The sequence below is a fragment of the Phacochoerus africanus genome, chromosome 4 (assembly GCF_016906955.1).
Source record: "Phacochoerus africanus isolate WHEZ1 chromosome 4, ROS_Pafr_v1, whole genome shotgun sequence".
NCBI lineage: Eukaryota > Metazoa > Chordata > Mammalia > Artiodactyla > Suidae > Phacochoerus > Phacochoerus africanus.
In genome coordinates, this window is record NC_062547.1 from 5,825,177 (window position 1) to 5,849,622 (window position 24,446).

At 58.0% G+C, this 24,446-nt stretch overlaps 2 protein-coding genes across 4 annotated transcripts; one reads left to right on the forward strand and one right to left on the reverse strand.

The window, feature by feature from the left end:
- Nucleotides 1-5,422: 5,422 nt before the first annotated feature.
- CTSF (cathepsin F) lies at nucleotides 5,423-10,627 on the forward strand. 2 transcript variants are annotated; one of them, XM_047775174.1, is made up of 14 exons: nucleotides 5,423-5,769; nucleotides 6,010-6,108; nucleotides 6,405-6,489; nucleotides 6,580-6,641; nucleotides 6,734-6,809; nucleotides 7,369-7,482; nucleotides 7,602-7,747; nucleotides 7,822-7,918; nucleotides 7,998-8,078; nucleotides 9,154-9,273; nucleotides 9,353-9,417; nucleotides 9,501-9,591; nucleotides 9,964-10,022; nucleotides 10,102-10,627. In XM_047775174.1, the coding sequence occupies exons 1-14, from the start codon at nucleotides 5,557-5,559 to the stop codon at nucleotides 10,174-10,176; spliced, it is 1,383 nt and encodes a 460-aa protein (XP_047631130.1). In that variant the 5' UTR covers nucleotides 5,423-5,556; the 3' UTR covers nucleotides 10,177-10,627. The 2 variants fall into 2 exon arrangements, with proteins under 2 accessions (XP_047631130.1, XP_047631129.1); XM_047775173.1 differs by having other exon boundaries at nucleotides 5,437-5,769; nucleotides 6,405-6,641.
- A 133-nt stretch (nucleotides 10,628-10,760) lies between these two features.
- ACTN3 (actinin alpha 3) lies at nucleotides 10,761-24,195 on the reverse strand. 2 transcript variants are annotated; one of them, XM_047775172.1, is made up of 21 exons: nucleotides 23,948-24,195; nucleotides 20,046-20,160; nucleotides 19,747-19,866; nucleotides 19,368-19,454; nucleotides 19,197-19,284; nucleotides 18,684-18,762; nucleotides 18,517-18,598; nucleotides 17,736-17,821; nucleotides 17,333-17,425; nucleotides 16,687-16,917; nucleotides 16,411-16,558; nucleotides 14,894-15,044; nucleotides 14,236-14,344; nucleotides 13,998-14,138; nucleotides 13,556-13,738; nucleotides 12,709-12,843; nucleotides 12,435-12,614; nucleotides 11,924-12,070; nucleotides 11,771-11,836; nucleotides 11,122-11,280; nucleotides 10,761-11,039 (listed from the first exon to the last, which is right to left on the reverse strand). In XM_047775172.1, exons 1-21 carry the CDS (start codon nucleotides 24,095-24,097, stop codon nucleotides 10,881-10,883), a joined length of 2,709 nt encoding a protein of 902 aa, XP_047631128.1. In that variant the 5' UTR covers nucleotides 24,098-24,195; the 3' UTR covers nucleotides 10,761-10,880. The 2 variants fall into 2 exon arrangements, with proteins under 2 accessions (XP_047631128.1, XP_047631127.1); XM_047775171.1 differs by having other exon boundaries at nucleotides 11,771-12,070; nucleotides 23,948-24,152.
- Between the last annotated feature and the right edge of the window lie 251 nt (nucleotides 24,196-24,446).

Here is a 24,446-nt window from a genome sequence, read left to right on the forward strand (position 1 = left end):
TCAGCCTCACACTGGGAGACAGCAAAAAGATTACTATGAACTGGGACCACCCCCAAGACTGACAGAGGCATGTTGCCTTCAGGGACATGATCTTCTTTGCGTGTGTGTGTGTGTGTGTGTGTGTGTGTGTGTGTGTGTGTGTGTGTTTAGGGCCGCACCCGTGGCATATGGAGGTTCCCAGGCTAGGGGTCCAATCAGAGCTGCAGCTGCCGGCCTACACCACAGCCACAGCAACGCAGGATCTGAGCTGCATCTGCGACCACTGAGCAAGGCCAGGGATCGAACCTGCATCCTCATGGACCCTAGTCGGGTTCGTTACTGCTGAGCCGTGACAGGAACTCCAGAAGCAAGATCTTCTGAAGGGGTGAATGCCCTTTGTAAAGACCTGAACTCACATAAGGGAAATTCTTCCCTGGATTTCGTCTTCAGTAGAATTCCCAGAAAAGTCAGTGTGTGCTAACACTGGGCACGTGGCCTTATGTGTTTACAAACGCAACAGAGTTAGGGTTCTCGGTGCAGAGAATTAGAAACAGATTTTTCCACTTACGCAAATGACCAGTGGGACATTAGGCAGCAGTGCAGGACCGAGACCAGCACTCGATGACGGCGGACTGTCCTGAACACTGGAGGGTGTTGAGCGCCTCTGGCTCCCGTCTGCTAAGGACCGGATAAGCCCCATCAGTGTGATGACCAAAAATGCCCCAACAAATTTCCAAATCCAGACTTCCAGACACAGATCTCCCGTGGAGACTTCCGGTGTAAGTGAAAGCCTAGCCACCTGAGCGTTGCTTTTTTGGCTTTCTCCTCGTTCCGAGCCCTCCCGGGGACAGAAGCCCTGGGCATTCACGCCCTCACTTCTCACCTTGCCCTTTAGGACTCTCTCTGCAAATGTTTGTTGCTCGATGGTTAGAACTGATGTGCTAAATAAGGTATGTTTCTGCCTCTTCCTATGTCTACAAAAAGGCTCAGAGAAGTGAAGTAACTTGCTCAGAGTCACACAGCCAATTTGAAGTGGGCTGAACCAGAAATAAAGCCCAGTCTGACTCTAAAGCCTGTGCACTGGCCTTCCTTTCACTGCCTCCTCCCTCTCAGTCCCAGGAAAAGATTTTTTTTTTTTTAATGGTGGGGAAAGAAGTCTTTGGAAATGGAGGCATTTCACGTACTGGGTAAGATTTATTATTGTTCACCATTCCTGAAGGTCAGGAGGTGAAGTGAGAAGGTTTGGAGTGGATTCAGACCGAGCAGCTGTTACTGCCATTCTCATAAATCAGGTGAAATTCCTGGAAGGGAAGCCTGCTATTTGCTCCACCTTGTCCTAGAAAGGTCAGTTCCACCTGGCCGCATCCTGGGTGTTGGGCCATCCCGTAGACATTTTGCATGTCTGGGCGGCCTTTGCCTCAGTGTACGTGGTGCAGAGCTTCTCAAACCCTCACGGCAGAAGGGGGTGAGATCAACCTCTTATGCTGGGAATAGGGATGAGCTGCAAGTGCCTGCCCTTTCATTGAAAATTCAGGTCTTTAAAGAAATGCTGCAAATGTTGCACCCCATCCTGAATATCTGGGGGACATGTTCAATAGAAAGTCAATTTAAAATAAATTCCATCTCAGTATAGAAATGGACATATAAGGACCTACTTTTCAAATATAAGTGCTTCTGGAGTTCCTGTTGTGGCTCAAGGGGTTAAGAACCTGACTAGGATCCATGAGGATGCAGGTTCGATCCTTGGCCTCACTCAGTGGGTTAAGGATCTGGTGTTGCCACAAGATGCGGTGTAGGTCACAGATATGGCTCGGATCCTGAGTTGCTGTGGTTGTGGTGTAGGCCAGCAGCTGCAGCTCTGATTTGACTCCTAGCCTGGGAACTTCCATATGCCTCGGGTGAGGCCCTAAAAAGAAAAAAAAAAAAAAAACCAAACCAAAAACCGCAAGTGCTCCTAGGAGTCACCCACATATTTGAAGTTCAAGTTCATTACCTGGACCTACTAAAGCAGAAGCCAGGACCACATTGTCGTACTCCCCCACCCCTCACCCCACCCCCTGCCAGTGAGTAACTGATCTATTTAGTCTAGGAAGAAGGCTGTGTTTATCCTCTGGCTTTACATGGCAGACCTCCTGCACCCCAGGGGGTCCGCAGAGGCCAGTCTGAGAAGCAGAATCTTTTTCTGTATTAGAACTGGATTGGGGGAGTTCCCATCGTGGCGCAGTGGTTAATGAATCCGACTAGGAACCATGAGGTTGCGGGTTCCATCCCTGCCCTTGCTCAGTGGGTTAAGGATCCGGCGTTGCCGCGAGCTGTGGTGTAGGTTGCAGACGAGGCTCGGATCCCGAGTTGCTGTGGCTCTGGCGTAGGCCGGCGGCTACAGCTCTGATGAGACCCTTATCCTGGGAACCTCCAAATGCCGCAAGAGTGGCCCAAGACATGGCAAACAAACAAACAAACAAACAAAAAACTGGATTCAAACCCCGCCTCCAGCATCACCATTTCTGCAACTTGGGCAAGCAACTGAATCTTTTGTTGCTTTAGTTTCCTCGTCTGCCTGATACCTGTTTCACGGGGATGTCGTGGGGTTTAATGGGCTAAAATATGTATGTGCTAAGAATGTGGAGTGCATAGCATGTAGCTAGTGCTCATTAAATGTTAGCCATTCTTTTTATTATTATTTATTTATTTATTTATTTTTGTCTCTTGTCTTTTTTTAGGACCTCACCCTCAGCACATGGAAGTTTCCAGGCTAGGGGTCAAATCAGAGCTGCAGCTGCCAGCCTACATCACAGCCACAACGCCAGATGTGAACCATGTCTGCAGCCTACACCACAGCTCACGGCAACGCCAAATCCTTAACCCACTGAGCGAGGCCAGGGATTCCAACCTGAGCCCTCATGGATGCTAGTTGTGTTCTTAACCCCCTGAGCCACAATGGGACTCCAACCCACCACTCTTTAAAAAAATTTTTGGCGCACCCACAGCCAGGGATCGAATTACCACAGCAGGGACCCAGCCACAGCAGTGACAACCTCAGATTCTAAACTGCTAGGCCATCAGGGGACTCCCTCAACCTACCACACTTAATGAGGCTGCTGAAGATCTACTGTTGCCCAGTCCCAAGGTCACGTCTCTTTTTTAATCTTACTTGCCCTCTCTGTGGCATTGGACACAGCCAATGTATTTCCTCTTTCTTGCTTTTTTTTTTCTTTTTATGGCCATACCTGCAGAATATGAAAGTTACCAGGCCAGGGGTCAAATCAGCTGCAGCTGCATCTTATGCCACAACACCAGATCCTTAACCCACTGAGCAAGGCCAGGGATTGAACCCAAATCCTCACAGACAGTATTGGGTCCTTAATCTGCTGAGCCACAATGGAAATTCCAAAATTGGTTTGTTTGGGTTTTTTTTGGCTGCACCCATGGCATGTCGAAGTTCCCCAGGCCAGGGACTGAACCTGTGGCACAATAGTGACCAGAGCCACAGCAATGAAAACACCAGATCCTTAACCCACTGGGCCACAAGGGAACTCCATTTCCTCTTCCTTGAGATACTTTCCTTTTTTCTACTTTCTTTCTTCTCCCTCTCTCTCTCTCTCTCTCTCTCTCTTTTTTTTTTTTTAGCTTTTTAGGGCCGCACTTGTGGCCCATGGAGGTTCCCAGGCTGGCGGTCTAGTCAGAGCTATAGCTGCCAGCGTACACCACAGTCATAGCAACTCGGGATCTGAGACACATCTGCAAGCTACACCACAGCCCATGGCAATGCCGGATCCTTAATCCAGTGAGTGAGGGCGGGGATCGAACCTGCAACATCACAGGTACTAGTCGGATTCATTTATACTGCACCACCATGGGAACTTCCTCTTCTACTTTCTTGACATCGCCCTCTCTTAGTCGCTCAATGTCCATTTCTTCCCAGTCTCCTCTGCTGCCTCCCTCTTTTCAGCTCAGCTTCTGAATGTTGGCATGCCCCTGCTTCACTATCCTCATGGGTAATTGTACAATTTTTCTCTTGAAGGTGGTTGTGAGAATTGCCCGAGATAACATATGTGTGACTTTTTTTTTTTTTTTTCCCCAGAGGCATATGGAGTTCCCAGGCCAGGAATCAGATCCCAGCCACAGTTTCAACCTAAGCCAAAACTGCAGCAACGCTGGATCCTTAACCCACTGTGCTGAGCCCAGGATAGAACCTGCATCCCAGTGCTCCCAAGACGCTGCTGATCCTGTTGCACCACAGCAGGAACTCCAACATGTGTGACTTTTAAAATATCCTTCCTTTTCCTCCATGAATTATAAGTATGTCTCTTGCCTCAGTCTGATGAGAAGATAAGTCCCACTTTCTTCCAGACACTCATCAGGAGGCTCCAGTGTCCAGGGAACAGGCTTTGGGGAAGATGGTTTCCCACAAAGGTGAAATACGACACCAATGTGGATCTCTGGAAACCTGGATCTAAGAAAAGTCCCAATGCCTTCCCATAGCTGGTCACATCTTGGAGGAAAATTCCTTTCTCACCTGTCTCTCCACTACACTGGAAGCTTCCAATAGGCAGCACTATGCTTAGTGCATCTGCGCTTCCTCTTGTTGGGCCCTGGAACATAGCGGTGAATGCTTACAAAAGATCAGTCCCAGCCCCCTGCACTGTTTGCACATTTGCCTCTGATCCCCATAACAGCCTGAGGTACTGCCAGTCCAGAGAATATTAGGTGCCATTTTACTGATAAAAAGAGAGGAACCGGAGTTCCCGCCATGGCTCAGTGGTTAACGAACTTGACTAGCATCCATAAGGATGCGGGTTCGATCCCTGGCCTAGCTCAGTGGGTTAAGGATCCGCTGTAGCTGTGAGCTGTGGTGAGGTCGCAGATGAGGCTCAGATCCAGTGTTGCTGTGGCTCTGGTCTAGGCCGGCAGCTACAGCTCTGATTTGATCCCTAGCCTGGGAACCTCCATATGCCCTGGGTACGGCCCTAAAAAGACAAAAGACAAAAAAAGAGAGAGAGAAAACGAAAGAGAGGATCAAGCTGTGAACTCAAGCTCTGAAGCCAACTCCCTGGGTTCAAGTCCGGCTCTTTCGCGTAACAGATGTTTGGCAAAGCCATTTAAATTCTCTAAGCCTCCATTTCCTCACTGATTAGATGGGGGTAACATCTACTTCGCAGGATGGCTACCGTGATTAGAGAGGGATGGCATAAACCGTGTAACATATAATAAGCACGCAAGAAATGCCAGTTATTATTTCTATTCTCAGGCCAGCATCCTCTCCCCTCCCCAAACAGCAGATCCAAGGCCTAAAAAGATTACTTCAAGGCTGCAACTCCGGGCCCCTGCCAGTCCCGGCTGCTGCTACGCCGCTTTAGGGCGCGATTGCTGCGCGGCCGGCGCGCCCCACGTGCCTCACGTAAACAAGCTAGTGCGCAGGCGCACCCCGCCGGCGCCCATTGGCCGGCGCCCCCGCGGTCTCGTCTCTGGAGCTGGGGGTGGGGGACGAGGGCCCTCCGGCTGCGGGCGGCTCCGCCCGGTCGGTTGGTCCGCGCGTTGCTCGGTGCGTGAGTCCGGGCCGCCGGTTTCGCCCTCGCCATGGTCCCCTGGCTGCAGCTGCTGTTGCTGCTGGGGCTGCTCCCGGACGCCGCTCCCGCCCCCAAGAAGCCCCGAGCGGCCGGCCCGCAGGCCAGGGAGCTGGCGTCCCCGGAGCTCCTGGCGCCTGCCCGCTTCGCCCTGGAGATGTACAACCGCGGCCGGGCTGCCGGGACGAGGGCCGCGTTGAGGGCCGTGCGCGGACGCGTCCGCCGGGTGAGGACCCACTCGGGGCGGGAGCTCTCCGGTCCGGAGCGAGCGGGGCCCTCGTCGGAGGGCTGGGAACTTGGGGCGAGGGCGTTGGACGTCAGACCTGGGGAGGGGGCTAGACTTGGGGCGGGGGCGTTGGATCTCTAGTGATTGGGAAGAGGAAGGGACATGGTGGGTCTGTCGACCCGACGAAGGCCGGACGAAGGAGGGAGTGGCTCTGGCTGCCTCATCCTTCCTTCCATCCAGGCGGGCCGGGGGTCGCTCTACTCCCTGAAGGCCACTCTGGTGGAGCCTCCCTGCAACGACCCTACGGTGTGCCAGCTCCCTATATCCAAGAAAACCCTGGTGAGTGATGGGGTTCCTGCGCTTTCCTGCCCCCGGACTGAGTCTGGCAGTCCTTTGGCTGATGGGTCAGGTTTCTAGAGGGAGCTTTTGAGGCCTCGGCTACTCCACCCTGAGTCCCTAACCAGACCTGGACGGCTAGAGACCAAGATGCTGTGAAAGGGAGGGTGTCTGCCCGGCTCTCCACTCTGGGGATGATTGCCTTGGAGCTGGTCTTCATCTGAGACCCCTCCAGCTCCATCTTGCCGAGGCCTTGCTCCCAACCCAGTCCCCTGACTGGCTTCCTCATCTGCCTCCAGCTCTGCAGCTTCGAAGTCCTGGACGAGCTGGGAAAACACATGCTGCTGAGGCGGGACTGTGGCCCAGTGGATACCAAGGTTACAGGTGCTGGGACAGCCCAGGATGCTGGGAGAGCTCAGGTCAGACCTCACGGAGGGTTCAGTCCTAACTCTTCTCTGTTGGAACCCTCTCCAGATGACACAAACGAGACTTTCAGTTCATTCCTCCCACTGTTGAACAAGGATCCCCTGCCCCAGGTGGGAAGCTGGCTGCTGCCTTATGTCCCCTCTCTTCCCCTCCCTGGTCAGTCTGAGAAGGACTCCTTGAAAAGACCCCTCTGCCTTTCCAGGACTTTTCTGTGAAGATGGCTTCGATCTTCAAGGAATTTGTCACCACCTATAATCGGACGTATGATACAAAGGAGGGTGAGGACCCAGCCTTGGCTGTAGCTGTCCCAGTCAGGTCAGGGCCTTCCCCCCCACTTGGCACCGTGGTGTTGGAGAGGGGAAGGGCACAAGAGATCCTTTCAAGGACGCCCTAAATTCCCGAGTTCTTGCTCAGCCTCCCAGGACCTGGCATCTGTCTCGGGTACCTGGCCCCTTCTCCCATCTGGTTTTCAGAAACCATAGGTCTCCATCATTCTGGATAAAGTGGGGTGGGGCGAAGGCCACATTTTCTCTGTTGGGGGACCCCCAGCAGGGTGGCCTTTGCCCACAACCTCCTGTCTGGGGGTGCCCTTAAGAGCCCGTGTTGGTTTTGTTTTCATATCTGGCAAGTCATCACCCCAGTTCGGCCCCCCTCTTAACCCACTTGCAAGTCTGGCCCCCACCCCCACCTGCCCCAGGGTGCCACCCTTTTTGAAATAAGCTTCAGGCCCGATCCAGAGCCCACCTTTGCCCCAGGGGAACTTCTGCCTCTTCTTATCCCCAAGCACCTCTCCTGCTAGGATCTGGGGCCCAAGCTTCTCCTCTCCTCGGCCCACAGAAGCCAGGTGGCGCATGTCCGTCTTCGCCAACAACATGGTGCGAGCGCAGAAGATCCAGGCCCTGGACACTGGCACAGCTCGGTACGGGGTCACCAAGTTCAGTGACCTTACAGGTAGGGGTGGCGGCCAGAGCCCTCATGGTGCCTGGAAGCGACAGGGCCTGCTCCCGAGGCCCCCAGCCAGGACCGGCTTCCAACGCTCTTCCCCATCCCCCGGCCCGCTCGGCCCGCAGAGGAGGAGTTCCGCACCATCTACCTGAATCCCCTCCTGCAAGAGGAGCCCGGCCGGAAGATGCGCCTCGCCAAGTCCGTCTCCGGCCTTCCTCCCCCCGAGTGGGACTGGAGGAAAAAGGGGGCTGTCACCAAAGTCAAGGACCAGGTTGGAGCCCTAGAAGCCAGGGCGGGAGGCGAGGCGTCTGGATGGGACCCCGCCTGACTCCGCCATCTCCGCAGGGCATGTGCGGCTCCTGCTGGGCCTTTTCCGTCACGGGCAACGTGGAGGGCCAGTGGTTCCTGAAGCAGGGGACGCTGCTCTCACTCTCGGAGCAGGGTGAGCCTCCCGCGCCTCCGCCCTGTCCCCGGCCCAGCTCCTCCGGCGGGCTCCTCGGGACTGGCCTTCTGTCTCCTAGAGCTCCTGGACTGCGACAAGGTGGACAAGGGCTGTATGGGCGGCTTGCCCTCCAACGCCTACTCGGCCATAAAGACTCTGGGTGAGCGTTCCTGGGGCTCAGGGTGGGGGGCAGCAGGCGCCACAGTGCTCCCCTCAAGCAGTCGCGCTCCGGGGCAGCGTGTGTGCTGGGGTCAGGTCTTCACGCTGACCCTCACCAGCTCAGACCTTGGGCACGTCAGCTCCCCTCAGAGCCTCCGCTGCCTCATCTGTGGGCCGGGGTGCCTCCCGTCCCCCTTAGCCTTGAGGGCTGCGTGAGGAAATGCCTGCGGAGGGCCTGGGACACAGCAGGGGGTCTTGGTCCCTTCACTGCCGGGACCTCTGTGTTTCTGCACTGCTGCTAAACCAGGTGGCGGCCCACACACCAATCCCTTGAGGAGAGGTGTTGACCTCAGTTGGCAGTGGGGGAGTTGCCGTCGTGGCTCAGTGGTGAACGAATCTGACTAGGATCCATGAGGACGCAGGTTCAATCCCTAGCCTTCCTCAGTGGGTTAAGGATCTGGTATTGCTATGGCTGTGGTGTAGGCTGGCAGCTATAGCTCAGATTTGACCAGTAGCCTGGGAAACTCCATATGCCGTGGGTGCGGGCCTAAAAAGCAAAAAAAATTAAAAAAAATAATAATACATTGGCAGTGGGCTGTGGGCTACAGCGGCAGGAGGATGAGCACCGAGGGGTTGAGCTGGCTCTGAGCCTGGTGGGGGTCTGGTCAGAGCGGGACAAGCAAGCCAAGGTCAGGCGTCCTAGAAACACTGGGAGAGCAAGGAGTCAGGAATACTGAGGGAGGTCCCTGTGGCCTGGTGGTTAAGGCATTGTCACTGCTGTGGTGCGGGTTGGATCCTTGGCCCGTGAACTTCCCCCTGCCTGGGGCATAGCCAAAAAAAAGTGGAGAGTTGAGTCCCATCCCTGCCGCATTTCTCAGTGGTGGCTCCCTCTGGGCCTCAGTTGTGCCATCTCTAGACTGAGGCCATTTCTTGCAGAGGAATGGGGCCTGGGGTGGGTGAAGAATGAGGGACCTTGTGGATGAGGCTTAGCACAGCCCCTGGCTGGGAAAAGACGAGTCTGGTGAGCCGGGGCCCACTTTTCCTCTAACCCCCGGTCCGTGCCCCCCACTCCCCAGGAGGGCTGGAGACGGAGGACGACTACAGCTACCGGGGCCACTTGCAGACCTGCAGCTTCAACGCAGAGAAGGCCAAGGCCTACATCAACGACTCGGTGGAGCTGAGCCAGAATGAGCAGAGTGAGTGAGGGAGGGGAGAGGCCAGGCCAGGCGGGGCTGGGGCCTGGGTGCCCCTGACACCGCCCCTCCCCTGTCTCAGAGCTGGCAGCCTGGCTGGCCGAGAAGGGCCCCATCTCCGTTGCCATCAACGCCTTTGGCATGCAGGTAAGGTGCCCTCCCCCCGCCCCGTCTCATACTGACTCCTCTCCCCCTTCTTGGAGCTGGCCCCCCACTCAATCTCCCCACAGTTCTACCGCCACGGGATCTCCCACCCCCTGCGGCCCCTCTGCAGCCCTTGGCTCATCGACCACGCTGTGCTGCTCGTGGGCTACGGCAACCGTGAGTCCCACCGACCCCTCTCTGTCCAGTTGGACCACAGCATCTCAGGACCTCTGGAGAGGGAAACCAGGGGAACGCCAAGGAACCTGTCCTCACCCGGCCTCGGGCTGTGGACCAGGCAGCCTCAGCCATCCCTCCATGGATGGGAAAGCCATCCCTCCATGGTGGGAGGCTGAGCTGTTACTGGATAACCTGCTAGGGCAGGCGGGTGGGTGCCCTCCCCAAACTCCAGGGCTGCAGGAGGCTGGGCAGTGGGTCTGTCTAGCTTTCTGCTCTTTTCCTAGTACCTGTCACACAGTAGGCCCACAGCAGGTGCTGGAAGGGGGCAGAGTGCTTGGGCCCTGACTCCCTGTGCTCTGCACTGCCCCCCAGGTTCTGCCACTCCCTTCTGGGCCATCAAGAACAGCTGGGGCACTGACTGGGGCGAGGAGGTGAGTCTTGCCTGCTTGGCCCCAGCCCTCCAGCCCTGAGCGTGCCCTGCTGACCTCACCAGCACCCCCTCTCTCCCAGGGTTACTACTACTTGTACCGTGGGTCCGGGGCCTGTGGCGTGAACATCATGGCCAGTTCGGCAGTGGTGAACTGAGGCGCACGACCAGAGCAGCCCCTTCCCCTGCCTGACCTGCATGACCAGGCCCCTCCCCAGGGGGCACAGCCGACTGAGGGACAGCCACCAGGTACCTCAGGGTGAGCAAAGGCCACTGGACTAGGGGCCCAGCCCCCCCCTCCCCGAAGCTCCCCATCTGCACCTTTGTTAACCTGTGGTAGCTAGGAGGATCTTGGGGTGAAGGGTGATTGTCTCGGCCACCGAAGCCAGGGCGAGAACACTGGGCTGGGGTCCGGAGCAGGTGGGAAGAAAGTACCCTGGTCCCAAACCCAGCTGTGTCCTCAGCAGGCTCTGCCTTCCTGCCCCAGCTTTTCTCTGATGCTATAAATTTTCTGGTCCCCCTGGATTTGGGGACAGTGTTGCCTTCCACATCTAGAGGCTGTTGTAACCAACCTTTTCTAGCTCAATAAAGAGGTGTCCTGGGCCCCCATGTGGTGTGAATGTTTGGTCTCTGAGGGCAGGGAGGGGTGGTGGGGACCCTTGGAGGGTCAGGGTCAGGCAGCTGGTTCCGTCCAGCAGCCCGAGGGCCCAGCTTCTGCTTCAGGAACCAGAAGGAGATGGAGCGAGGTCCCCGATGGATCTTTATTCAGAAGCACTTGGCTGGTCCTTCTCCTGCTGGGGGATGGATGGGCTCAGCCAGAGGAGGCAGCCATCTCTGGACGTGTGGCGCTTTGGGGTCCAGGTCAGAGGTCGCTCTCCCCGTAGAGGGCACTGGAGAAGGCCACGTAGTCCAGGGCTCCAGCCGGAGCCCCAGCCCCCTTGTAGGGCGCCATGCGGCGGATGCAGTACTCGGCCTGCTCCGCCGGGAGTTCCCGCCGCAGCTCCTCAGCAGTGATGTAGTTCTGGGGAAGAAGCAGCGTTGAGGGCCCTCCGGTCCGGATCCCTGTCCCGTCCCGCCAGCCCCCTCCACTGCCGGGGACCCACCTTGTCTCCCGCCAGGATCTTGAAGGAGGCCACGACTTGCTCAGCCGTGTCGGTCTCGGCTGTCTCTCGGGTCATGAAGTCGATGAAGGCCTGGAAGGTCACGACCCCGGCCGCGTTGGGGTCCACCATGGTCATGATTCGAGCGAACTCCACTTCCCCCTGCAGGGTTAGAGGCCGGGCATCGAGCCTGTGTGTACTTGAGCCCGGAGGCCCATGTCCCCCCTCCTGGGGACTGTCTAGCCTTGGCTTGACCACCCCAGGGACGAGGTGCCCCCTTTCTCTGTAGACTGCGCTGCTGCAGCCTCATTCAGCTCGCGCTTCAGGGACTCCCCTGCCAGGCTGAGCTCCGCTTCCTGCAGAGGTGCCCCCCGCTGCCTGGTTCCTGGGCCTCTTATAAAGATGTTGTATGCTCAGGCTTTGGAGTCACACAGAACTAGGTCCAGACAAGTACCTTTGAACAAGTCAATTCACCTCTCTGAGCCGTTGGGAGCCTCTGTGTGAAAAGGGGTGATCCCCAGCCCCCAGCCCCGCGGGTGTGATGAGGAGGAAGTGAGATCATGTGTGTGATGGGAGGAGGGACATGTGGAGGACCAGTATGTAGGAGGGGGCGCCGATGGGACTCCTTGGACAGGGGCTGGGGGACACTCACCAGGTCATAGCCCATGGAGATGAGGCAGGCCCGGAAGTCGTCGGGCTCCATCATACCGTTCCGCTTCTGTAGTGAGGACAGGATGTCAGGCCCAGTCCCCAAACGCCACCAGCCCCCAGATCCACCAGCCCACAGGGCCAGGCCCCTGCTGACCCGGTCAAAGTGGTTGAAGGATGCCCGGAACTCGTTGAGCTGCTCCTGGCTCAGGCCCTTGGCGTCTCGGGTCAGTACCTGGTTCTCCACCTCATTGATGGTGCGGGCAATGGAGGTGAGCAGCTGCTCCCAGCCCACACGGATGTGCTGGAAAAGAGGGAGACAGGCCAGGTCTGTGGGCGGCCAGGGCCCGGCCCCTAGCTGGAGCTCCACCCCCAGTTCACTGTATGACCCTGGGCAGGTCCTCTCCCTTGCGGGCTCTTCCTGCCTTCAGGTTTGGTGATGGATATTGTGTACTGATCAACCAGCTGTGGCCATGGACTTGGGCTGCCATGGGACTCTGGACAGGTCACTTGCACTCGCTAGGCCTCGGTATCCCCATAGGTACATTGGGGGACCTGGCGCGCTGAACGGGGACCCTCCTGGGGCAGATGTGCTGTGTCCCGCTGCGGGCGCCCCAGGCCCCCCAGCCAGTGCCGCCTCCCCGCCTCCTGAGCAGGCGAGGCCCCACCTCCATGCTGTACACGGTGTGCTTATTGTCGAACACCAGGCTCTCCTGCAGCAGCTGGTGGTCACCCTCGAGCCGGTCGATGTTGCTCTTGTAGTTGATGATGTTCTGCTCCTGCTGCCGCAGCCCAGCCATCTGCTCCTCCAGAGAGCCGGCCATGCCCGCTGCCAGGCGCCCCACTTCCTGCAGGGGGACCGGGCAGGGTGAGGGCCCCCAGCTCCCAGTGGCCCAGCCCTGGCCCCATTCTCCCAGGCTGGCACCATGATCCAAGCCTTACCTCCACCTTCCCCTGGATCCAGGGCCCAATCGCATTGGCCTGGGCTGCAAACTGTCTCCGGAGCCTCTCGTTCACCTGCTGCCGTGTCAGCTCCTCCTGCAGCATCTGATCCCGGCTGGGTACCAGCTTTCGGACCTGGGAGGGAAGGTGGTTGTGCCAGGGGCAGCACTTGGAGCTGAGAGGTGGGCTCTAGCCCCTCACACAGCTCCTGCTGCTCTGAGCCAAGGTGTTGGGTCTCTAGGGCAGTGGGGCTGGGTAAGTCACTAAGCCTCTGGGCTCGTTTCCTATTCTGTAAAATGGGGCTCATGACATCCTTTTTTTTTTTTTTTTTTTTAGGACTGCACTCATGGCATGTGGAAGTTCCTAGGCTAGAGGTTGAATCAGAGCTACAATTGCCCACCTACAGCACAGCCACAGCACCACAGGATCCAAGCCATGTCTACCACCAACACTACAGCTCACAGCAACGCTGGATCCTTAACCCACTGAGCAAGGCCAGGGATTGAACCCGCATCCTTATGGATACTAGTCAGGTTCTTAACCCACTGAGCCATGACAGGAATTCTCCCATGACATCATTCCTAACAGGCTTAGATTTTTTTGTAAAGGGTGTCCACACGTCAGATCTAATTCTACTTCACATCAGGCCTGACAAGAAAACGCTGCTGTTATGGTCATTTAACAGATGTGGCCGAGTCAGGCACTTGTCCAGCGCCACGTGGAGTCTGTGACAGGCCATGTCTGCAGGTGGACTTGATTCTCCATATCTTGGGACGCTAACGTTCTCAGGGTGGTCAGGACGCAGGGGAGCGGGCGGGAGGCGGGAAAGGCTGCAGGCGGCACTGACCGTGTCCCACTTGGTGTTGATGTCCTGGGGGCTGAGGGCTATGTAGGGGTTGGTGGAGCTGGGCCGCAGCCCGTACGTCTGGCAGATCTTCTGGATCTCGCCCTGGATGCCCAGGATGGCACCCCTCTCTCGATCGGCCTCAGGCAGTGTTGCCTTGAACTGCTCATGTGCTGTCACCAGGCTCTGGGGACAACAGGCAGGAAGCATCAACCAGGGCCCCTACCTCCCCCAGGGAAGCAGAAAGGGCAGCGGTGCTCCAGGCCACCCAGCGGCTCCAGGGCAACTCTGGCCGAGGACCCAGGCCTCCCGTCTCCCAACACAGGGGAACTGGAGTTTTCCTCCTGCCCCCATTCCCCAGGAACCCAAAAGGGTGGCGGACAGAAGACCAGCCACTCTCCTGTCATCCCCTCCAACCTTCCACAACTGGAACCCCTGCACCCACCTGGGTCTCCTCCACCGAGTGCACCAGCCACACGTCCTGCAGGTCCTCCACGGCACCGTCCAGCCAGTTGTTGAAGGGCGCTGCCCGCCGGGCAAACTCTAGCTGCAGCTGGTCGATGGTCTCCAGAAGCTTCTCCATCCGCTAGGGACCACAGTGATGGCCAGTCAGCAGCCTGCCCAGCAGGCCCCCTCACCCTCCTCCAGCGTCCGGCCTCCATCTCCCTGACCCCCTGTCTCACCTCTAGTGCATCCCGCCTCTTCTGGGTCAGTGTGCCCAGGTTGTCCCACTGGTCACAGATGGCCTGGCAGCGGCTGTTCACCGAGGCCGCCTCATGGTAGTCCAGCTCACTGGGGACAGGAAGTGGGGTGACTGAGGGGCCAGACCGCAGGCCAGATTTCTTCCTGACTGCCCTCTGGGGGCTGGAACCCGGGCCCAGTGGTGGTGGGGGGTGTGAGGGCATGGGGCCAGATGAGGGTGATGGGGCCTTTCCTAGAGCAGGGGGTTCCCAGAGGGTTCCCGGGAGAGGGGGGTGGTCTCCTGCTGGCCCTCAGCTCCAGTCCCTGGAGGAGCTTGGATGGAGGAGCAGGGTCCCGAGTTCCAGGGCGGGTGTACAAGAGGTGGGGTGAGGCCAAGGCCTGCCCAAAAGTGAAGGGAGTGGCCAGGTGAGGCGGCAGGTCGAGCGCTAGTAGTGGGTAACAGCAGTGTCCAAACCTGGGGACAGGGTTACAGGAGGAGGGGGGAGGACTTGGGTACCAAGGTGGGGTTACCAAACCAGGAGAGCAAACCAGGAGAGTCTTGAGGGCAAGGGAAGCAGGGCGGGCCGAGGGGCCGAGGGGCGGGGCCAGGCAGGGGCGTGGTCACTGGGGGCGGGGCGGCCGGTAACCCTCCGCGCCTACTTGAGCTCCTGGGCCAGCGCAGCGATGTGCTCCACGCGGTCCTGGTGCGCCGCCAGATCGCTCTCAAAGGCCTCGTGGCGCCGCAGCAGCGCCCGCACCTCCTGCAGCGAAGCCGACTCGTAGTCCCTCTGGCTCAGCATGTCCTCCTTCCCTGCTCCGAGAGAGGCCAGCTCGGGTCACCCAGTGGTGGTCGTGGCAGGAGGAGGGGGTCCGAGCCTGACCGTGTGACCATGGAGCTTCCTCGTCAGTGAAACCCAGGTGATGACACCTGCCCAGCCTACCCTGGGGTTCGCTCAGAGGCACTAGTGTGATAACAGTAAGTGAAGCTCCTGATCCAGGGCATGGCCCGTGAGTGACATCACAGTCCCTGACCCTGCACCATTCAGGTTGGCCCTTGGTACATTTTGGTATCATTTGATGGCAAACTGCCTTCCAGTGCCTCTATGAGGCCAGGGAGCCCTTGGCCCGAATTCTTTTGCTCACCACTTCCCCCAGGGCCTGGTACTTGGTAGATGCTCTATGAATATTTGGTGGATAAATGAATAATAACTGTAAAAGTGCTTTGAGAATAGCAATTACCATAATTATACAAATAAAACCACAGTAACAATAAATGCAACAGTGATCATTTACTGAGTGCCTCTGAGGTTTGGAGGTTCCAAGACCTTCTCAGCGTCACACAAGTGGCTGCGTATTTAAGGAATTATTATATCAAACCATTGTTATTCATTATGCCCATAATCCATTATTGCCTTTTTTTTTTTTTTTTAGGGCCACACCTGTGGCATATGTCAGTCCCCTAACTAGGGGTCGAATCAGAGCTGCAGCTGCTGGCCTGCACCACAGCCACGGCCACGGCAGATCCTTGACCCACTGAGCGAGGCCATCCTCATGGATACTAGCTGGGTTTGTTACCACTGAGCCACATGGAAAACGCCTTTTTTTTTTTTAAAGGACCGCACCTGCTGCATATGGAAGTTCCCAGGCTAGAGGATGAATTAGAGCCACACTGTGGTCTACACCACAGCCACGGCAATACCAGATCTGAGCAGCATTTGAAACCTATGCCGCAGCTTGTGGCAATGCCAGATCCTTAACCCACTGAAGGAGGCCAAGGATTGAACCCACGTCCTCACCGACACTATGTCAGGTTCTTACCCTGCTGAGCCGCAACGGGAACTACTCGTATCAGTATACTTTGAGGATAATAACATAAGTGATGTCAGGGTTGGGGACTCACTTTACTCACATACACAGATGAAATGCTAAATGACAAGTGAATCAGAGCAGACCTACAGTAGGCCAGAGCCAGGAGAGTCTTAGGGGCCTGAGTTTACAGAAAAAGGAACTGTGGCCCAAAAGGAGGCAGTGACTTGACTGCACAGAAAGTCAGGATGGGACTAGAAAGCAGAGCTCCAGCTTCTCTACGAAACACCTGCCCCTGCCCCGCGCATTTTGCCAGGACCCCTTCCCACAGAGTCCACCCCAGGACAAGAAGCAAGCCCCATGGTGCCTACCCCGGGTCCAGGCTTCATGCAGGGAGGCCTTCTGCTGGAACTTCTCAGCCAGATGCTGCAGCCGCTGCAGCCGCCGGATCTCCGAGAGCAGCCAGTCCTCATAGCCCTTCTCCACCTGCTCTAGCCCCCGCCATGCATTGGCGATGTCCTGTGGGGCAGGCAGAGGTGCCCTCCATCATGGCTCACCCATTATACAGAGGGGGACAGAGAGTCCAAGGCCACCCAGAAGATGACCGGCGTAGGGCTGGGGTCACCCCCTCCCCCAGCCTGGCTCACCGAGACCAGCTTGCCCTCAGATGGCATGAAGGCCGGCCGGTGGCTCAGCCGCAGCTTGGTCTGCAGGGTGTTGAAGTTGATCTCCAGCTGGCATTTCTCCTGCACGCGGGGCGGCTTGTGTAGGCGCCGGTAGTCCCGGAAGTCCTCCAGCTTGCGCTGCATGGCACTCATGCTGGGCTCGCCCACGCGGTTCTCCAGCCACGGCACGGTGCGGCGGATCCATTCCAGCAGCTGCCGCGGCCAGGCAGGAACAGAGCAGAGAGCAGTGAGTCCCGCTCATCGCGCCCACCCCTCTCCACCCACACCCAGGCTGTGGCCAAGAAGCTGGGCTCCAAGCACAGTGGGGGTCCAGAGGGCAGAATGGTGGGGGACTCCCCTAGCCTGAGAAGGAGCAGGATGGTTAATGTCGGAGCCCAGGAACCAGTGTAGGTTGGCACAGGGCAAAGGGTGTGAGACAGCCTCAACAGGCGCGAATGGATAGGTAACTGAATGGATGCCGCATGAATGGTGGGAGCTTGGATGGCAGAAGGGGGCAGGAGGCGGCTGGGGAGCCCATGGCTACTTGGAGGAGGGGGGCCTCTGCAGATCCAGGCCGGGGGAGAGTGCAGGTAGAGGAGGGGGCGGCCCTCTCTGGCCCCCATCTCACCTCACTGGCCAGCTTCTCGTACTCTTCCATCAGCTTCTCGTTCTCCTGGTTCACGGCCAGCACTTTGCAGATCCTGTTGGCGGCTGTCTCTGCCTTTGGTGGGAGTGGGCAGGAGGGCCGGCATCAGAAGCTGCCACAGACACCCCCACGCCAGCCCCCCTCTGTAAACCCTTAAAACCTGGGCCCAAAGAGAGGAAAAGAGGGGAGCACATCTTTTAGGGTAAAGAAGGCACTTCCAAGCCAGAGGCCTCGGCTCCTGAGCTCCCAAGAATTGAGTATGTGCAGCTGGGACAGTGGCACTCCCACCCACACAGGGCCTGGCACCTCCAAGTGTTGAGATGCTGCCAAGTGGGGCCCCTGGGTCCACCCTGGCCCAGGCAGCAGCAGCAGCTGAGCCCCCTACCTGCTCTGCCCCCGCGAAGGCGTGGTAGAAGCAGGATACGTAGGTCATGATGGCCTTCTCATCGGGCTTGGGGGTGTTCACAATGTCTGGGGGACGGCAGTGAGGTGGTGATTGGCCAAAGCCAGGGGTGGGGAGGGTGCTCACGCCCCCACCCAGAGAGCTCCCTCGGGATGGGAGGGGGCAGAGACATCTAGTCACGGCCACCAGCCGCCGGATCCCCCACACCCAGTGCCTTCCCCTTCCCTGGAGGCCTCTCTGGTCAACCTGGGGCCCCCACCTCCCCTCTGTGGGGTGAGGGAGCACCGCAGCCCTCATGAGGTGCCAGTCCACACTGCCTGGCGCCTCTAACCACCCCATAAGTCCGTCTGTCTGTCTGTCCCCCCAGTTCATACCTAGGGCACCAGACACAGTAGGTGCCCAGAAAATGTTTGCTGCTTTAATTGACTCCAGACTTTTATGGGCACAGAGACAAGAGGGAGGACCCACCTAAGGGGAGCTTCCAGGATGGGCGACCATCAAGCCCCCAGGTCACCCAGGTAATGGATGGGAGGCAGAGGGTGGGGCCGTTATTTAAGGACAGATGCAGGAGAAGCTGGTTCCACTGGGTGGAGAGGGACGGGGACGGGGTGAGGGCTCCTGGAGAAGGGGGCCTGTGGGCAGGAAGGATTCTGACCAGGGGGCACGGCGTTCCAGGGCGCGGGAGGATTGGGGACAAAGTGTGGAGGTTGGGCCGAGCTGACCAGTGAGTACGTGGATGGCTGGCCTGAACCAGCTCACTCGCCTTCTGCATCCAGCATCTTGGGGATGTCCAGGTACTTTTCTGCCACCTCAAAGGCGGTGTTCAGGTTGCCGATGGGGTCATCCTGGATGGTGTGAGGGGGGGAGAGGTCAAAGGTCAGCTGAGGGCAGAGGTGGGGGAGCCGGAGCCAGGGGTTGGGGGAGGCCTACCTTGCGCAGTTTGGCATAGTCAATGAGGTCGGGGCGGTGTCGGTGGATGAGAGCACAGAGGGCCAGGCCATCCTTCCAGCTGGACAGAGAGAAGCGGGGGTCAGGCCTGGGTTCAAGCTGAGGCCCTGTCCTACCCTTGTCCCAGGAGCACCCCCATCAGGACAGCCTCATCTGGAAAATGGACGGAAGTCCAAACGCCTGGGCTGTGCGTTTCAGGCCCTTGATTACCAGCCTCAGACCATTTCCTCCAAGCGCATGGCGGTCCTTCTCATCGCCTACACTTAGGCCGCACCACTTTCTAGACGTGTTGGGCCCCCAGGTCTTGGCTCACAAGGTTCCCTCTGGCTGGAAGGCCCTCCCCCAGGATGCTCTGACGCCCCCTCCTCCAGGAATCCCCCTGGCCCTCCTGGATCCAATTCAACATTGACTCGAGTCTTCCTATTTTCAGACCTGGTGGCGGGAACTTGGCCGTGACCTCTCCCCCCCCCCCCACCCCGCTGGCCGCCGACAGACCTGGTGTGAAAGTTCTGCACGTTGACGTTGCGGTAGGGCGCCGTCTTCCGCTGACACCACAGCAGCAAGCCTTCCTTGGCCGAGGTTTCTGGGCAGGGATGGGGGTGAGCGTCTGTGGGGGGCAGTCTGGGGGGCCGGCCCGCTCGCCCTCCCCGCCTCCCCGCCGCTCACCTTCCACGGAGATGTCCTGGATGGCGAAGCGGAGGATGATGGTCCAGATCATGCCCAGGGTCATCTTGAGGTTCCCGTCGACAATCTCTGCAGGGCGGGGGGGGGGCGCGCTCCAGCGGGCACTCGGGGGCCTGTACCTTCCCCCTGCTCCGCCCTCTGGCCCTTGTCCCCCATCCCAGGGCTGGCACTTAGTAGGTGCTCAATCATTTTACTTAAGAATGATTCATCCAACACCTACTAGGCGCCAGGCGTTGTTGCCGGCACCATTCGCTCCTTACGGTCCGTCTGGTGGGACACGGATGGTCACCCCCGTGGTGAGATTAAGAAACGCCCCCCTGGTCCCCCAGCCCCCACCCCGGGCCTCCTGCCTCCTCCTCACCTTCAGCACCAATGGACACCAGCTTCACGCCCTTGCTGGCAATGAAGTCGAGGGCCTTGTTGACATTGGCAATTTTGTGGAAACGCATCTTGCCTTTGTCCGGCCTGGGCAGCCTCTCTCCTGGGTGTAAGAGGAGAGGCCAAGGGTCAAACATCATGAGAGGAAGCCGAAGACATAGTCCTCAGACTTCCCCCTCCCTCGCCAAGTCCCCCCCCCACAGCTCTCTGCTGCCACGATTCCCCCAGCTGTCTGGGTTCCCCTAGTGCTGGGGCCCGTAGGCCCTGGTTTGCACCCCTCACCTGAAATGACCTCCAGGAGCAGCATGAGTTTGAGGCCATTGCGGAAATCCTCCTCGATGTTCTCGATCTGGGTGCCAGCCTTGCGCAGGTGCGAGTTGCACCAGGCAGTGAAGGTCTGGGGGCAGAGGACAGCGCTCAGACCTTAGAGCTGAGGACAGCGCCCCGGCCCCTTTGCCAGGGTAGATCTCAGAGCCCAAGGCCCTAGGTTCAAGTCGAGGCCCAGCCACTGACTCGCTGGGCATCTGGGGCCAGCCCCTTTCCCTCTCTGAGCCTTAATTCTCCTGGAAGAGGAGAAATAGGGTCTGGGGCCCATTCTGGTCCCAGTTTGGACTTGGGGTGCCTCACCCTCAGCAGGACAGCTTTGGCCAGTCTCAAGCAATGGCGGGGGATTTAGAAAATTGTAGAGCCAACACTCCCAAGTGTGGAGCCCTCTGAGACATAAGCGTCAATGCAGGGTGACACTACCCTTCTAAAATCTAAAAAGCAAAAAATTGAAAAATAAAATCTGAAAAGCTCCAAGGGTTTTGCCTGAGGGACTGTGCACCTGTGTATTGTCATCTTGGCCCCACCAACCTCCTGGGGCTGTTGTGACGGCCTCCATGGAGACCATGAGGATGCAAGAGCTCTGCAGACAGGAGTTCCTGTCGTGGCGCAGTGGTTAACGAATCCGACTAGGAACCATGAGGTTGCGGGTTCGATCCCTGGCCTTGCTCAGTGGGTTAAGGATCTGGCGTTGCCGTGAGCTGTGGTGTAGGTTGCAGACGCGGCTCGGATCCCCCGTTGCTGTGGCTCTGGCGTAGGCTGGTGGCTACAGGTCCGATTGGACCCCTAGCCTGGGAACCTCCATATGCCGTGGGAGCGGCCCAAGAAATGGCAAAAAGATAAAAAAAGAAAAAAAGAGCTCTGCAGACACTCAGGCCCAGCCTGACCTAGCTTCTGGTCTCAGCCAGACCCAGAGTGGGTCTCAGCCTCCATCTGAGATGGGAGAGGTGGGATATGGCAGCACATCTTTAGGGGATGGGAGGGGCCTAGAGTTTGGTGCACAGGTTTCCACCAACCTACGAAGCCTCTGAGCCCTGGATCCTGCCACCAGCTGTAGAGTCCTTGGTGGAATCCATACTTGGGCTCCAGTCCTGGCTGAGCTGCCCAGTCTCTGCAACCTGGGATGTGCCCCCTGCCCTCTCTTGGGCTCAGTCCCCCATTTGCACGATTAAGGATTCAGAGTCCGCCATGTCTCAGGTCCTTCTTCCCCTGACCTTGCAGAATTCTGGAATTCAGAGCATGCTTCCCACCCCAAAGCAGCTACTCCAGGGAGGGGGCCCAGCTGGTCACTTCCTCAGGTGTGGAAGCGGGTGCTGAGCTCTGGCTGATGGGGCGCAGGAGAGGGCAGTTGGATTCTCTGTAATTCCTTCCAAACCCTGGAGTCTCAGTTGCTCTGGGTCTAGACAGGGCAGGGGGAAAGGGAGGTCCCGGGGTGGAGGGCTCCGGGGCGGAGAAGGGTCATTCTTGCCTCTGACAAACGTGACTTTAATGAGATTTGGTTCCCACCTTAAAGGAACTCACAGTCAATCAAAGAGTCGCACTGGCCTGAGAAATGCTGAGAGAGACTAATGTCAGGGAGCCTAGGGGAGCAGTTCTTCAAATCAAAAGGGGGGACCTCTTGGGGGAAGGTTAATAATTGATCAGAACTGTGAAGGAAGAGCAGGAGTTATTCAGGCAGGGAAGGGCAGGCAAGGGCATTCCAGGCAGGGACAGCCACACGGGCAAGTGCCTGGTGATAAGAAACAGTTGCCAGGCTTGTGGGGCTCTAGCTATCTGGGCACTGCTCTGGGGGCGTTGCGGTATAAGTGGTGAGAGGCCGGCCGGAGGAGAGGCAGAAGCCAGGTCATGCATGATCCTGCGTGCTAAGCCAGGGAGGCTGAACTTGATCCTGAGGGCAACGGGGAGGCAGGAAAGCTTTCAGGCAGAGGAGGGAGAGGGGCAGACGTGTGTTTTAGAAAGCCCACTAGGCTTCCAGAGGGGAGACAAATGGCTTGGCCGAGCAGAAGGGAGAATTGAGGAGGCGGCGACTGAGACCAGCGAGGGGGACGGGGCAGGATCAAGTGGATGAGATAGAAACATTTGTCCCTGCTGGAACATAAGCTCCCTGAGGCAGGGGCTTTATTTTGTCCCCTGCTGAATTCCTGGCATCTGAAACCGTGCTGGGCAGTAGGCCCGCTCTAAGACATATTGAATGAATGTTTTTGAATGAAGTGGAATAAGGAGGACTCAGGTGTCGGGCGGGAAGAGACAGGAGGGCTCCAGGACCAGGAGGAGAAGCAGGGATGGGGTGGGGCTAGAGCAGAGCCCAGAGACGTTCATCACATTGCAATAAACAACATTGGCTGAAAAGAAACAACCTGAATGTCCAGGTCCAGGGGATGCCGATGAATGTGCCGAGCTCCTACGCTGTGCACTGCATGAATGGGTGAGGTGAGTGGCTGTAAGTGGGGTCGGGAGGATGCTCTCGATCTTTGAAGTGGTGAAAGCAAGTTACAGGCTGGCATGTGCCTAATGAGGGGCCTGTGACCCTGGATCTGGGAGAGGCCTGGGGGGGGGGGGAGTAGGGGGAGGAGTTTTGCAGGGCAGGTGGCAGCTGGATGACATCACTGGGAGATGGCTGGGTCCAAGGACTGCAGCCCTGCTCAGAGACAGGTGCAGGAAGAGCTGGGGGCGGCGGGGCGTGTCACCCAGGGCACCCTCATCAAGTCAGCTGAGCCTCCCAGCCCCTGGGGTCACCTCCTGTCATCTAACCCAGCGGAAGTGCTCTGATTCTAAATCCTGGGATTCTCAGATCCTGCGAATTCCACTGAGTACCCCGTTCTCGGCCTTTTCCTGGTGTCATACACTGTTGGCAAATGCCGAGTGGGGTCGAATGACCTCATGGGCCCTCCCTACCCCTGGCCTGCCACTCCCCAAAGTTTCCTCACTCCAGTCTGGATCATTTTCTCTTTTAGGTCCCCAGGTGTCCTGCCCTCTCCATTTGGGAAAGTCTGGGAGTGAAAATAGATCGGGGAGGGGAGGCCCGAGCACCCTACAAGGCTGGGCCTGGGTGGCAGCTGCCCATGTGCCCCTCTCAGGTCCTCCAAGGCGCTGCCTCAGCACAGAGTGACCATCTGGTCAGAGAGTCAGGTTACACGTAAGGAAACCCAGGGCTCCCCCCCCCCCCCCCCCCCCGCCAACCTGTGGCCTTTACAGCAGACTCAGGGCCCCTGGGGTGGGGAGGGGTATCCTGGGAAAGAATCGGGGTGGGGCAGGCAATGGGCAAAGACCCTCAGGTTGCGGGGGTCCTGTTTTCTGACAGTGTATGATTTGGGTCCTATCTCGGCCCCTTTCTAGGCCTCAGTTTCCTGATGTGACAACTGGGATAGGTGAGCGTGGACATCACGCTGGAGAGAATGGGGAGAGGGTGAGAGGGGGGTCTGGGACGGTTACCCCTTCCCCCACACTCCAAGTCCACTATTTGCTTGGCTGCAAGTCCTCAGGTGGAGTCTGGGAATATTTCACCAGAGAGTTGAGGGTGTGTGTGGGGGGGTAGTATTCTTCCCCACCCCACCCCCACCCTCAAACTTGGATCTCCTGGGCTTCGCTCACCCCATATTCCTTAGCAGAAATGGAGCAGTAGGCCCCGGGGAATGAACCCTGGGGGGTGGGGAAACTCTTCTTATCCTAAACCACTCGAGGGTCCCCCAGACCTCTCTTCCAGCCCTGGGAGACAACAGGGGCTGATGGGCAGAGCCTCGGCTAAGGAATAACACCAAGGTTTAAGACAGGCTCTGCCCCTCACCTGCTAAGATGCCAAGGACAAACCGCCTGGCTTCTCAGGCCTCAGTTTTGCCATCAGGAAATGGGCTAGCACTCACTTTCCTCTGCTGCTTCTCCCAGGCCGGGTCCAGCAGCAGGTCGCGGTCCCAGTCCTCCTCCTGTTCCATGTACTCGCCGCCCCCGCCGCCTCCGCCTGCGAAGGGCCCCTCCCGGGTCCCCAGACCCTCGGGCTGCATAACCATCATCATCTTGCTTGGGCTCCTGGCTCCGCTGGGCTCCGCGCGCTCCAGAACTTGGGGACCGCATTAAGTAGCCGCAGACCCAGCCCCGGATCGGATTCGCGCTAAATATGGGGGAAGAGGGAGGGGCCGGATTGGGGCGAGGGCGCTCGAGACCAGGCAGGAGGTTGTCCTGGGACTAGGAGACTGCAGAGTTTTGAGGCGCTGGGGTGGATCTAATAGCGGAGATCTGGGATTCGCGTTTTGGCTCCTGTGTGACTTTAGGAAAGTCACGGGCCCTCTCTGAATCTATTTCCTCAGGTATACAACGGAGATGACGATGATAATAGCGGTTGCAGACCGCTCTAGAATCTGCCTT